This window comes from Mixophyes fleayi, unplaced genomic scaffold (assembly GCF_038048845.1).
Source record: "Mixophyes fleayi isolate aMixFle1 unplaced genomic scaffold, aMixFle1.hap1 Scaffold_243, whole genome shotgun sequence".
NCBI lineage: Eukaryota > Metazoa > Chordata > Amphibia > Anura > Limnodynastidae > Mixophyes > Mixophyes fleayi.
The window spans coordinates 726-14,844 of NW_027446556.1; the positions used below are offsets into that span (position 1 = coordinate 726).

The 14,119-nt window shown below is 45.7% G+C and overlaps 8 protein-coding genes across 8 annotated transcripts; 5 read left to right on the top strand and 3 right to left on the bottom strand.

Annotated features, from left to right (window-relative positions):
- The first annotated feature begins 3,765 nt into the window (after window positions 1-3,765).
- LOC142124238 (histone H4) lies at window positions 3,766-4,094 on the top strand. The gene has a single exon (XM_075194227.1). The coding sequence runs from the start codon at window positions 3,783-3,785 to the stop codon at window positions 4,092-4,094; it is 312 nt and encodes a 103-aa protein (XP_075050328.1). The 5' UTR covers window positions 3,766-3,782.
- Window positions 4,095-4,682: 588 nt separating this feature from the next.
- Window positions 4,683-7,425, bottom strand: LOC142124255 (histone H3). Its single transcript, XM_075194243.1, has 2 exons — window positions 7,314-7,425; window positions 4,683-5,214 (listed from the first exon to the last, which is right to left on the bottom strand). Exon 2 carries the CDS (start codon window positions 5,199-5,201, stop codon window positions 4,791-4,793), a length of 411 nt encoding a protein of 136 aa, XP_075050344.1. The 5' UTR covers window positions 5,202-5,214; window positions 7,314-7,425; the 3' UTR covers window positions 4,683-4,790.
- LOC142124254 (histone H1.5-like) lies at window positions 6,515-7,274 on the top strand. Its single transcript, XM_075194242.1, has one exon. It carries the CDS (start codon window positions 6,515-6,517, stop codon window positions 7,199-7,201), a length of 687 nt encoding a protein of 228 aa, XP_075050343.1. The 3' UTR covers window positions 7,202-7,274.
- A 557-nt stretch (window positions 7,426-7,982) lies between the features above and the next one.
- Window positions 7,983-8,593, bottom strand: LOC142124258 (histone H2A type 1-like). Its single transcript, XM_075194246.1, has one exon. The coding sequence runs from the start codon at window positions 8,576-8,578 to the stop codon at window positions 8,186-8,188; it is 393 nt and encodes a 130-aa protein (XP_075050347.1). The 5' UTR covers window positions 8,579-8,593; the 3' UTR covers window positions 7,983-8,185.
- Window positions 8,594-8,873: 280 nt separating this feature from the next.
- LOC142124239 (histone H2B 1.1-like) lies at window positions 8,874-9,423 on the top strand. The gene has a single exon (XM_075194228.1). It carries the CDS (start codon window positions 8,895-8,897, stop codon window positions 9,273-9,275), a length of 381 nt encoding a protein of 126 aa, XP_075050329.1. The 5' UTR covers window positions 8,874-8,894; the 3' UTR covers window positions 9,276-9,423.
- Window positions 9,424-10,778: 1,355 nt separating this feature from the next.
- Window positions 10,779-11,090, top strand: LOC142124252 (histone H4-like). The gene has a single exon (XM_075194241.1). The coding sequence runs from the start codon at window positions 10,779-10,781 to the stop codon at window positions 11,088-11,090; it is 312 nt and encodes a 103-aa protein (XP_075050342.1).
- Window positions 11,091-12,370: 1,280 nt separating this feature from the next.
- LOC142124236 (histone H2B 1.1-like) lies at window positions 12,371-12,808 on the bottom strand. Its single transcript, XM_075194226.1, has one exon. It carries the CDS (start codon window positions 12,802-12,804, stop codon window positions 12,424-12,426), a length of 381 nt encoding a protein of 126 aa, XP_075050327.1. The 5' UTR covers window positions 12,805-12,808; the 3' UTR covers window positions 12,371-12,423.
- Window positions 12,809-13,102: 294 nt separating this feature from the next.
- Window positions 13,103-13,562, top strand: LOC142124248 (histone H2A type 1-like). The gene has a single exon (XM_075194236.1). It carries the CDS (start codon window positions 13,119-13,121, stop codon window positions 13,509-13,511), a length of 393 nt encoding a protein of 130 aa, XP_075050337.1. The 5' UTR covers window positions 13,103-13,118; the 3' UTR covers window positions 13,512-13,562.
- Window positions 13,563-14,119: the final 557 nt, after the last annotated feature.

Below are 14,119 nucleotides of genomic sequence, written 5' to 3' on the forward strand. Positions count from 1 at the left end.
AATAGGGGACACCCCTGTCTTAAGTGCCCCAGGCCCACCAGAACCTTAATCCAGCTCTGACCACAGGGATATCCGCAAACAGGCACCACATGGGGGTGTATTAATTATCTTTGATTCCTCACGGTCTTGCCATACTCAGGTTCACCTATCCATAGGCACCGATCGGCAAAACACCCTGCCAGAAACCAGCACAAAACACACAAGAACAAACAAGCAGCAAAGACAGAGACCACTCACCTGGAGCGTCAGGTCTCTTTGATGGCCGTGTACTCTGCTTCTCAGCAGCTGTGAGGGCAAAACACAGAAACACAAATAGTACAATTGGGGTAACAGTGCGTATACCCCTCTTACTTACATGCGGACAGCTTGGTGTAAACATGGTGGTGACAGTGGATTCTATGCTAGTGGGCACGTATCTCTAAACGGATCTTACGAGCGAGGGGAACAGTCCCTGGTGGTTAGTGGTGATACAGACGTAGGCATAGTGCCAAATTATTATATGGCTACAGGCTCTAAGCCTGACTCACGTGCCCAACCTAGGCTCTAAACCTAATAAATGCAGGACAGGCTCCAAGCCTGAATCCACCCCGGCCCCCAGGGTCATGGCCTGGCCAATTGTACCCCAAATATTAATGTCTTGAAATACACCTAAAAAGCCCCCGGGCCTTGTACATGACTATCTACTCCACGGTCCTACTGCCTATAGATGTGCCCACATTATGTAAATCATAGTTACCTGCTCCGCGCAGGAATCAGATGTTCTCCAACCGTTTCCACTTCTTCAAGTCCTTCCAGCCAATGGTGCCTCTTCTCCTGTTCGGTGCTGAAATTGATTGAAGTGACTCTGTCCTCTTCAGGCTGCGCTGGACTCAGCAAAATTCAAATGGTCGACTAAGAGCCGGGACTGGCTAGCCATTGATTGGCTGACCGCTATCATGTTCAGATTCGCTGTTGTCAATCCCGGTGAGAGCGTACGGGAGCCCAGACTTACCTGCCCTTGATCAGAGGTCTAGTAAGCAGAATCCTCTTCTTTTTTAACCTCCTTGTTGGCTCCAGTGCTGTCTTCCTCAGGATACCCTTCTACACTGAGACTTACAGTACCGCAACAGTTTAATTTGTGTATCTCTTCCCTCAGTTTTGAATTTCAGTAAAGGAGAGTTTGGTGGTCTGGGTATGATGGTGTATTCTTCAGCCTCATCAATGGTCCATCCAAATGCAGCCCGAATTAAACTTTTATTTATTTCAGTGATAAAAATTGTAAATACAATATTTAGATTTAGCAGTGAATTAATGGGAAGAAAAAAACTAGAAGAGTATTTCTATACCTCTTAAACATGAAATTAGTATAAATAATGTGATACTAAAACCCTTCCTCTCCTGTTTTGTGTCGTCTCTGAAACTATATTACTTTGCTTTTAAATGGAAAAAAAAGTGTTGTTTAATTTTATAATGGTGCTTTAATGCTTATAAAGTTCTTGTGAAACTTGAAACAAACACGTTATAAAGTAGAAACACCATTCATGAGAGAAATTACTTCTCAGCTAGTTTAGTATTACAACATCGCCACCTGCTGTCCAATAAGCTACTTGTGGCTGAGATGTCCGCTTTATTATAGAGCCCGCTTTCCCGGCAACCCTTGTCAATGCCGAGCTGCATTCTGGGAGATGTAGTTTGGATAGAAGGCGGAAGGAATTGGAAGCAGGTAATGTAATAAAGTGTTATTGTGTGCGCACAAGGAAGGGCCATGGTCACCTCACATTGGGGCACATTTATCAATCATCGGCAAAAATGAACAATAGTTATCAATCCTTATCGCATGGATAAGGATTGAACTATTTCTCAGATTTATTAAAAACGGATCACAGAAGCAGCAGTTGCGATAAACTGCTGTTCCTGTGATAAAAAAAAAAATCGCACTTACCCCGCCTCTTCCGAATGCGGTGTCCACGGATCTCCTCCAGGTGTTCTTCATTTTCCTTTACTCTGGAACTGCGCATGTGCAGTTCGAAAAACTGCACATGCGCAAAAAAAAACATCCCCGATCTGTCTCTGCAACTATAGTTGCAGAGACAGCGGTGAATGACAGCGAGGGATCATGTGATCCCTCCACACATGCGCTGTCCAGCTCTGCTCTTCGGACCAGAGCTGACAGCACTGAAATCTGACAGCACTGAAATCTGACATTTATGATAATAAGCGCCAGCTTCAGCTGGCGTACATTATCAAGACAAGTTTCCCCCAAAAAAATAGTTTTTTTCGGAACATGTTAGATTACGGCCAAGAGAAGTCACCATACTATTCGGTGACTGCTCCCAAAAACGTAGAGGAGTGCAAAGCAGCATATATCCACGATATCTGCTACGATGCACCCTTTATAAATATGCGGAGGACACAGAGGGACCTTAATTTCACGGTAAGAGCACTATTGTGCTTTCTTAAATATGCCCCATTGGCTTTGGAAGTGCTGGGACGTCCCCAGCCTGCTCCCCTAAAAACATCCCTTAGGTGCTGCACACACCGGCCACTAGTACTTGTGACATTGAAGGGGCATCACTCAGTGGGACATATCTCCCAACTGTCACCGAATCAGGACAAAAGTCCTTAAATGTGGGACGGCAGGACTGTCCCTCCAGAATCAATTGCTTCCATGGTGTTGGTGGTTATCACGTTGAACAACCCAGCCAGTGTGGTAAACAGCCCGGCTGACATGTTGATCTCATCTGGAGGGACAGATCGCTGCTCGGTATGTTCTTAGTATGTTGATCACTCCCATGTGAAACAGGCTTGTAAAACATGACAGATCCTCTTTAAATTACACCCTTCATGTATGCAGTGAGGCAGCCATGTTGTTTCCTGAACTAATATTCATGAGAATACAAGATATCAAGTGACCAGTAGGTAGTGACCACTGAGGCCTGAAGTACAGAGATTCCTCTTGTTCCTAATTAATTGATGTTGCACTGAAGGCTGCATTGTTCATGTATATTGGTTTACCCCCAACATGTCTGTATCCACTGTGTGCAGGTGGAGACCACTGTAAGATGCAGTTTGACTTGTGATCAAAAACTTGTTTATGTATCTTGAGAGATCTCAAGCTATAAAATTAATTAAAAATAATATATAGTAATATGTGTTTGTTACTTTGCAGCCTGTGTTACAGAATGAATGGACAGTGCTGAGTCAAGGTACCTTCAATATGGGCATGAGAGGCTGCAAGCAGACTAAATATACATCTCAACTATGCCCAGCACCCTGCTCTTGGTGTTGAAAAATAATTAAGAGAAGGAATTTGATAAAGCCAGAGAAGTACACAGATGCCAGCGAACATATTTTGCTCAGCTTACTTTGTAGAGGATTAGTCTTTGGGTTTTTACTACAAATACTACATTGTGAACTATCATAATGATTATCTTGTAGCTTAAACCACTAGAATGTTTTACATTTACATAATATGCAGTCAAACAACCAAAAACCGCGCACACAGCCATGTACAATCGATCAACTAAAGGAGACATTAAATTGCTTTACTTCGTAAGCTATACACTGCAAACAATAGGAGCGACTGAGCGGGAATTTTAAATTCGCAAACGGTTGAGCGCTCAGCGAATCAGTGATAAGGGGGGAACCGAAGCCCGCGTCACACAACGTACAAAGAACCGCTGCCTACTGGACACGCCCCCTTCCTCTTATGTCCCCTATCAGGTCCGACCCAGCTGCATAAAAGAAGCTTGTTGCGCAGCTAAACTGTATCAGTTGGAACATTTTTGACTGAAAGTTACATCATGTCTGGACGCGGTAAAGGAGGCAAGGGGCTCGGGAAAGGCGGTGCTAAGAGGCACAGGAAGGTTCTCCGTGATAACATCCAGGGCATCACTAAACCAGCTATCCGTCGTTTAGCTCGTAGGGGAGGTGTGAAGCGCATCTCTGGGCTCATCTACGAGGAAACCCGCGGTGTCTTGAAGGTCTTCCTGGAGAATGTGATCCGTGATGCCGTCACTTACACAGAGCACGCAAAGAGAAAGACTGTCACAGCCATGGATGTCGTGTATGCCCTGAAACGTCAGGGTCGCACTCTGTACGGATTCGGAGGCTAATTTCTTTGTCTATCCCATTACAAACCACAAAGGCCCTTCTAAGGGCCGCCCACTATGTCTGTAAAGAGCTGTACGACTAATGTCCAGGACCGTGAGAGGTTTAGCTCCCTAATATCACGTTACACACACACCTATGATTACTTGTTTCTGCACAATACTGTGATTATCGACGCCATCGTTCAGTCTGTAATTTATATTAGCTATAATGGGGCCACATCGATTTCATCCCGTGTATAAATTGAGCGGTCTAATCTGTTTACAGCATGCGTCTACTAATTTATACCCCCACATGCTGCTTGCCATATTTGGGTGGATGTGCAAGTGAATCACTACCCCGGAACCCGCTTGCTCTTTGGAGCCACCCACCTTTTCCCGAGATATTGTGTAAAAGGCTGTTGGCTTTGGGAGGGGAATGTTGACGGATTCTCGTGAATTGCACAGTATTACCAGAGGGAACAAAGGAAACGAGTCAGACGTGGACAACAACGGCCCAGTGTTAATTATCTAATCGCGCTGATCATATAGAATATGTGTAATTAGAATCCACATCGGCAAACAAAATGCAGAGATTTTACACATAGATAATAACTTCTGATTAAAATGTTACTACACAGAATAATGCTGCAGCTCGTTTAGAGAAAGATTTGGTGGCTCTGAAAAGAGCCTTTGTGCTGTGTGTAAGTCAGTGCCGAGTCCTTATGCCCTCTCCCCTCGGATCCTGCGGGCCAGCTGGATGTCTTTGGGCATGATGGTCACCCTCTTAGCGTGGATGGCGCACAGGTTGGTGTCCTCGAAGAGCCCCACCAGATAAGCCTCGCTGGCCTCTTGCAGAGCCATGACAGCCGAGCTCTGGAAGCGCAGGTCGGTCTTGAAGTCCTGGGCGATCTCCCGCACCAAGCGCTGGAAGGGCAGCTTGCGGATCAACAGCTCAGTGGACTTCTGGTAGCGGCGGATCTCCCTCAGAGCGACGGTGCCTGGCCGGTAACGGTGAGGTTTCTTCACACCACCGGTAGCTGGGGCGCTCTTCCGGGCGGCTTTAGTTGCCAGCTGCTTGCGGGGAGCTTTCCCACCGGTGGACTTACGAGCGGTCTGCTTGGTCCTGGCCATAGTTCTACTGATTCTATAAAGAATATAAGATGCAGATTCTTAACAATCCTATTTATACAGTGTGCTGCAATGCAATTGGATGAGTTAAGAACGCCCTTCAAATTGATTGGCTTAAAAACTGCGTCTTAACTTTCAAAATGCCCGCCTAAATTCTTTGCTTATTACTTGACTCGTAATTTTTAATATTATATATTATTATAACTTAAGAAGGCCTGGCAAGCTCTCGAATTAAATGATGTGTAATAATAAAAAATTAAGTGTTTCCAGTCACGATAATTACAATGTATGTAAAAAAGCTATCCACATTGACCACACGGGGGTGCCATTGCATCACATTCAGCGAAGACGAGAGGGATAATAACTAGGGATAGTAAAAGGATTCGAACCACGTCAGGGAATATAATCACTTTTGTAGATCTATATTTATGCCTTGTTGATAATGACAAACACGGGTTTTAAATTATCGATCTGAAATCACTGTGCAATTATTTGTATTTGTGATCCAATGTTTTCCTGCTCTTCTTGGAGTCTCCACGGCCGAGGCCTCTGCTGGAGGCTTTGATTGTTTCAGACATTTTTCCCGCACAAAACCAAACCACTGGTGACCTGGGGTCACTATATATCCGAATACGTAGGTGGCTATAATAGCCCTGGACAATGCCTTTTCATTACATCAGGTGGTTTGCTTAGCAAAAATTCGATTAATGTCCCCTTCCTCCCAATGCCAACTGAAGGGGATGAAGGGAAGCTGGACAAGTTACCAGCAGTTCCCGCAGACCGCAAGGGGTTGTTGAGATGACCTGAACACAACAAGCTGTGTTTGTCTGTGAACATCTGCAGTCGTTTCTACCTGTGGCAGCTGACTATCTCAAGCTCTAGGCTGCTGGTAATCATCTATTGAGAGTTATCTGGTAGGACCCTGCCATTAATGTATGGATAAGAGAGATGAGACCCGTTGTAGATGGTAAAGAGGTCGGATATGTTTTTAGTACCTTTGATAAGCTTACTCAGCAGCAAATGTCAGCACATGATTTACAGCTGACAAGCTGGAGAACGAGCAGACACTATCATATGTCCTATAAAGGTCTCATTACTTCCCTCAAAAGAAACACAAAAGAGATCGCAGACATCCTGGAACTGCAGAGAAGGAATAGTGGGCGTGGCTTCGCTATCCACCAATAAACACAGCGGCTGGTTCTTTATCTCAGCCAATGGCCGCATATCCCTGAGCTGTATATAAATTCTTGGTTGAACAAGTCCTACAACTAAACGTGTCAGTTTGAGCATAGAGTCATAGTCATTTGTATTGGAGGATGTCTGAGCCAGTCCCAGCCGCAGCGCCTGCTGCTCCAGCAGAGGCCCCCGCCAAGAGTAAGCGGCCCAAGAAAGCAGCTTCAGCAGGATCCATGAAGAGCAGCAAAGCGTCCGGTCCCAGCGTGTCTGAGCAGATTGTAAAGGTGGCAGCTGCATCCAAGGAGCGTAATGGGATTTCCCTGGCCGCTGTGAAGAAAGCTCTGGCTGCCGGAGGATACGATGTGGAGAAGAACAACAGCCGCCTGAAGTTGGCGATCAAGAGCTTGGTGACCAAAGAAACCCTCATCCAGGTGAAAGGCAGCGGTGCCTCCGGCTCCTTTAAGCTGAACAAGAAACAGTTGGACAGCAAGGACAAGGCGGTGAAGAAGGCAGCAGTGGCCAAAGCCAAGAAAGTATCCAAGTCCCCCAAGAAGGCTCCGAGCGCATCCAAGAGCCCTAAAAAGGCGAAAAAACCGGCAGTTGCCAAGAAGGCTGCAAAAAGCCCAAAGAAGCCAAAAGTCGCTGTGAAATCCAAGAAGGTGGCCAAGAGCCCGGCCAAGAAGGCAGCGAAGCCTAAAGTGACCAAGAGCCCGGCCAAGAAGGCGGCTAAGCCTAAAGTGGCCAAGAAGGCAGCGAAGCCTAAAGTGACCAAGAGCCCGGCTAAGAAAGCAGCGAAGCCCAAGAAGACAGCTCCTAAGAAGAAGTAAAACTGCAGATCCGCACTCCGGTGCCCCGTTACACAAAGGCTCTTTTGAGAGCCACCCACTCGGTCTTGACTGAGCTATAATGTACCCCCCCCATCCATCCTCTATCTTTTACCCTGTGGTGGTGACTGCTTCTGGCTCAACAAAGCAGATGTGAACCCCTTATGGTCCCCGGTAACAAATACCTCCAGACATCTGACTAGTTTACACACACATTGATAGTTACATACACATAACGTCAGTGCACCGTGACAATGGTTATTTTCTATAAGCAATTATGTCGCTCTTCTACACCCCGTGTGTAGCTTCATAAACCGTTTACTGCCCCTGAACAAAATGAGCAAAGGACGGAAACTCCTTATGTTTATATTACGGGATTATTTTCTTACTAGGTCATACGCTATACAACTGCTACCTATTGGACGGTTATGTCAGATTATTTAAATCCAGTGATTATCATCAAGTATTTGTTATCGACACCATAGGAAGCTTGTATTGGTCTCCGATTCACTGTGCTGACAAGTGTCATACACCGTAGTAACGTATCTCTTATATACTATTACTGTGTGTAAATCAATACTACCACCGTGTGATCAGTAGTGACGTCTGCCGTTTATCAGATACATTGTAATTTTTAAGATTGTTTACAATAAATGGTTTTCTAGTCTTTCAACTTTAATTCGGGAGCCTGTCAGGTCTTACGTAGGTAAAATTCTAATAGTAATATTATCGCTTCAGATTTAAGTGGTAAGCAAAATATAAAGCAGGCGTTCTGAAGGACGCAAGGAATATTAAATGAAAGTTTGAAGGACTGAACAGCAGAATCTGAGGAGAAAAGGCTGTTTCTCGTCTAGCTCAATAGTAAAACTGTCAGTGAGCTTCCGACTATCCAGATAAAGCAATAAGTAATGTATAAAGCTCTCGCAAGAAAATGTGGGTGGCCCTGAAAAGAGCCTTTGTGTTGTGGGGGTGTCAGTGGGGAGTAAATCACTTGCTCTTAGCTGCCTTGTGGCTCTCGGTCTTCTTGGGCAGCAGCACGGCCTGGATGTTGGGCAGGACGCCTCCCTGGGCGATCGTCACCCCACCGAGCAGCTTGTTTAGCTCTTCATCGTTGCGCACAGCCAGCTGCAGGTGGCGGGGGATGATGCGGGTCTTCTTGTTATCACGGGCGGCATTTCCTGCCAACTCCAGAATCTCAGCCGTTAGGTACTCGAGCACGGCGGCCAGATAGACAGGAGCTCCGGCTCCCACACGCTCGGCATAATTACCCTTTCTCAAAAGACGGTGAACACGTCCAACTGGAAACTGAAGCCCAGCCCGAGATGAGCGAGTCTTGGCCTTAGCCCGGGTCTTTCCGCCTTGTTTGCCTCTACCAGACATTTTCAGTTGCGTATTTCGTAATAAACTACTGTGATTAAACTCCTCCCTCATCCTTTTATTTATACCTTTCAGTGACAAACTCCTGCATCTCTGATTGGTCTGTTTTCGGACTAGCCAATGCAGCTGATGTTCAGGTATCCACCAATCCGTATAAGATAGAGGTGGGTATGATATTGAAACACATCACATGACATGACTAGCCAATAGCATATAGAGCTGGATATAAGTCTTATTTACATGGGCTGCCTATAAATAGGGCGATTGTGGGAGGTGCAAGTAATAGTCGCTGACTCACTGACCAGTATTTGTTTTAAGAATGCCTGATCCAGCAAAGTCTGCTCCTGCGGCCAAAAAGGGCTCCAAGAAAGCCGTGACCAAGACCCAGAAGAAAGATGGGAAGAAGCGTAGAAAGACCAGGAAGGAGAGTTATGCTATCTACGTGTACAAGGTGCTGAAGCAGGTCCACCCTGATACCGGCATCTCCTCCAAGGCCATGGGTATCATGAACTCCTTTGTTAATGACATTTTTGAGCGCATCGCAGGAGAAGCCTCCCGCCTGGCTCACTACAACAAGCGCTCCACCATCACCTCCCGGGAGATCCAGACCGCTGTGCGTCTACTGCTGCCCGGTGAGCTGGCCAAGCACGCCGTGTCTGAGGGCACCAAGGCCGTCACCAAGTACACCAGCGCCAAGTAATCTGCAAATTCCTCCTTTCCGAGTTGCCACAAAGGCTCTTTTAAGAGCCACCCAAATCTTCTTAATCGAGGCTATGACACTTGTTGGATCCCGCTGCTCTTTGTGTTCCTTGCAAACACAAGCCCACGTGCAGCTCTTACTGTCCGGGTACCCGTCTATAAACATAACGTGTTCGCTTTCAGCAAACATGAATGAAATGCCTTTTAGATCTCGTATGTCAGTAAATCATTCTGTCCTTACCTTCTGTTACCAAACTGCACCTGGCTGCTCTCTAACTGCCCCGTGCTCCCTGCTGCATCTAGGCGGCTAGAAGGAACTCTGACCCGACTAGTATCAGCTGCCTGACCGGTATTTAGCGCCTCTAGAGCAGGCTGTGCTGTCCGGGCTTCTCATTAGAAATCTGTTGACCACTGGCTATAGTTCTTCTGCAGACCAGGTACCGGTGCCAACACAACATATTTAATTCTGTCGGCTCTCATAAAGCATACAATATACATTAGTAACAATACATTGTGGCACATACACTGGCGAAACTAAGGGAGGAATAACCTTTATTAAAACACAGTGGTGGTCACCTCCCAGTCATCTGCGGACTAAATGGGCAATCCCGGATAGCCAGCAAGCACAGAAAGGTCTCAACCTGGACACATTTAAGAATTCTAAATGCGTGAAATTAGACATTACAAACAAGGTACTTTCAATATGGGGTACAGGGATTGCTGAACAGTCAGTACTGCCCAGCATCCTGCTCTCGCCACATGAGAGCGTTACTTCACCAGAGCTTGCGGTGTTTTGAAAATAACCATTGAAGTCCAGTTGTTTTTTTTTATATCTTTATATCATTGCAGATGTTGCTGTCATTTGACATACACTAGGCTGGTTCTACGCTTTAAAAAGTCAATTTCAGGCAGAAATCCTCATTCTAATGCATTATTCAAATAAGTCATATTATGTTTAGTGTTTTTATTTGTGGCTGCAGTTAAAAATGTACAGAGCCTGTCACTAGTAAATTCAAAGGTATTTAAAGGAATACAAGATTAGATCCAACTGAAACACGACAGATAACTACACTGCTACCACCTTATATTACAAATATATTATTACTTTCATCATCAATATATGTTAACAACCGACCAGTGTTATAGATTGCAGATTAAAACTCTAAAATGTGTAATTTCTACATAATAAAATGCCGTCACACAACTTGAAAAAAACAGACAGATAACCATTCAGCTAAAATGAGAAACTAAATTAAATAAGATCATAAGCTAAACACTACAATGACTATAAGCGACGCGGCGGGAATTTTAAAATCTTTAACGGCTGCTCGTTCAGCCAATCGGCAAGGGGAACGAAAGCCACATGTAGCAATAATTATCAAATGACACGCCCATTTCTTCCTCTATACTTTGTGTCCTTTCAGGTCCGACTTAACTGTATTAAAGAAGTTTGCTGTACAACCAATTCACATCAGTTGATTAGGCAACGCCAGCAGTGCAAATCATGTCTGGACGCGGTAAAGGAGGCAAGGGGCTCGGGAAAGGCGGTGCTAAGAGGCACAGGAAGGTGCTCCGTGATAACATCCAGGGCATCACTAAACCAGCTATCCGTCGTTTAGCTCGTAGGGGAGGTGTGAAGCGCATCTCTGGGCTCATCTACGAGGAGACCCGCGGTGTCCTGAAGGTCTTCCTGGAGAATGTGATCCGTGATGCCGTCACTTACACAGAGTACGCAAAGAGAAAGACTGTCACAGCCATGGATGTCGTGTATGCCCTGAAACGTCAGGGTCGCACTCTGTACGGGTTTGGAGGTTAATTTCTCTGTATCCCATTACACACAAAGGCTCTTTTAAGAGCCACCCACTCAGTCTTCAAAGAGCTGTAAGTTTACTATTATGCCCATGATTACTGGAGGAATAGGTCTGTAGCATTTTAAGATACTACAGCATATCACCCCACGGCTTTGTTACACGTAGATCCAATACATGAGTGAATAGTGACACCATCACTCGCAGCCTGTTCTGAGTGCGGGAGTTACACCGCAGACATCCGTCTCAACCATTGTATAAAGTAGGCGAAGACCACTAATCTATGCTTTTACAACGTGTAGTCAAATGAGCGTAAATCCCAGCTGTGGAACGGGTTTACATGTTGGGGGACGAGTACAGGGAAACGTAACCAGGAGACTTTCAAAAAATACAAAGCAACATAATAAACGGGGTAATAATACAAAGGGTGTCATAGCATCGATTGAGAAAGACATTATATTCTTCCTGCCCCATACCAGCCAAAATGAAAAAATATTGATTACCACCTCGTATCCAGAAGCAGTGGTTCTTTCAGGGTGGGTTTCCCACAGGAATTGAGAAATACGTATCCTGGGGAAATTATAAAGACTCTACAGGGAAAATCTTGTGGCAAGACCCTAGCGTACCATCCCCCTATCCACGAACTAATTGGTAATGTGAGTGTTGCAATGGTGCGTTAAACATTTTCTCTGCACATATGTCAGCACGGAGGGAGGAGACTGGGAGAAGACCCTGCAACAGCTCCTCTTTACATTTAACGAGGTATCTCAGGAGTCCACCAAGTTTTCTCTATTCAAGAGTCTATATGGGCGGCGAGTGATGCATCCATTAGATACGAGAAAGCTGGGAAAGCCCCTTTTTCAATCGCTTAGGTCTCCACTATGTACGGTTTCGGAGGCCAATTTCTTTGCCATGTTGAAAAACAAAAAGGCTCTTTTGAGAGCCACCCACTCAATCTTCAAAGAGTTGTAGTATGTCCATGTCCTAGAGCACAAACATACCCCCATATACCACTTATTTCATCTAGATTCTACGCATGGCAGTTTTAGAACATCTATTACTCAAGACCTGTTATTCACGTTATTAAAAGACCTTGGGCTGCACAGCGTTACAAATATCGGCCCTTACATGATCTGAAGGGAAATGCTAGGCAGTGATTAAAGCGTAAGGAACAATATGTGGGGTATTGCAAGAACGAGTAGCTTGAAATGTGATGGTTTCGCGGAGATACAAAACACCACAAAGAACATGCGGGATCTAGCAAATGTCATAGCCTCGATTGAGAAGATTTGGGTGGCTCTTAAAAGAGCCTTTGTGTTATCTTAGAACAGAGATTGCAGATTACTTGGCGCTGGTGTACTTGGTGACGGCCTTGGTGCCCTCAGACACGGCGTGCTTTGCCAGCTCACCGGGCAGCAGTAGACGCACAGCGGTCTGGATCTCCCGGGAGGTGATGGTGGAGCGCTTGTTGTAGTGAGCCAGGCGGGAGGCTTCGCCTGCGATGCGCTCAAAAATGTCATTAACAAAGGAGTTCATGATACCCATGGCCTTGGAGGAGATGCCGGTATCAGGGTGGACCTGCTTCAGCACCTTGTACACGTAGATAGCATAACTCTCCTTCCTGGTCTTTCTACGCTTCTTCCCATCTTTCTTCTGGGTCTTGGTCACGGCTTTCTTGGAGCCCTTTTTGGCCGCAGGTGCAGACTTGGCTGGTTCAGGCATTGCAATAACAAGATCTCGACAGAGTGTAAAGAAACTATTGCTAGCACCGCCCACAATCGCTGTATTTATAGGCAGTCTATGTAAATTAACCTTATCTTCAGCTCTAGGCGCTATTGGTTAGTTCTGTCACGGGATCTTTAGAAAAGCTATACCCCTTCTCCCTGTGCTGATTGGTGAGTGCCCGAACATTTTTGTCACTGGCCAGTCTGAAAACGGACCAATCACAGATGCAGTCGTTTGTTTTTCGAACATATAAATAAAGGAATGAAGGCGGAGTTTGCTACTCGTGTGTATTGAATTAACCTGAGCATAACATGTCTGGTAGAGGCAAACAAGGCGGTAAGACCCGGGCTAAGGCCAAGACTCGCTCATCTCGGGCCGGTCTTCAGTTTCCTGTTGGCCGTGTTCACCGTCTTTTGAGGAAGGGGAACTATGCTCATCGTGTGGGAGCCGGAGCTCCTGTCTATCTGGCCGCCGTGCTCGAGTACCTGACGGCTGAGATTCTGGAGTTGGCTGGAAATGCCGCCCGTGATAACAAGAAGACCCGTATCATCCCCCGCCACCTGCAGCTGGCTGTGCGCAACGACGAAGAGCTAAACAAGCTGCTCGGTGGGGTGACGATCGCCCAGGGAGGCGTCCTGCCCAACATCCAGGCCGTGCTGCTGCCCAAGAAGACCGAGAGCCACAAGGCAGCTAAGAGCAAGTGATTTACTCCCCACTGACACCCCCACAACACAAAGGCTCTTTTCAGAGCCACCCACGTTTTCTTACTAGAGCTCTATACACATTACTATTCGTTTTATCTGGGTAATCAAAGGTTCCCTGGTAGTTCTACTTTTGAGCCAGATACGGTTTCCCACAATTTAGCTGTCCCGTTTCATACACATTTTCAGCTCTAAATTATGCACGTAGCCTTTATTCTCATTGGAACTGCTCCATGGATCCTTTCAACCACATATATCAGCGGCTTCGTGTAGTAGAAAGCAGTGAGATGGGGTCTCACTTGCTGTAGAGAGAGCATTAGGTGGCTCCGAGAAGAGCCTTTGTGCTGTGTATAAAGGAGTGACGAGAAGCTGCTCTTTCCCCTTAGATTTCGAGGGCCAGCCATTCAAAATTGATTGATTTAAACACATTTCATTGGCTCTTTCAAATGCGTGTAATTTTTGCTTACTAGATAAATCTGAATTAATCCGATTACAGGCAGGCTCTCGAATTAAAATTGGTTACAGTATAAAGTATTATACATGCTACCAGACCTAAAAATGACGATGTATCTGAAAAGGAAAAACACAGGCAGCTATCAATACTGACCACA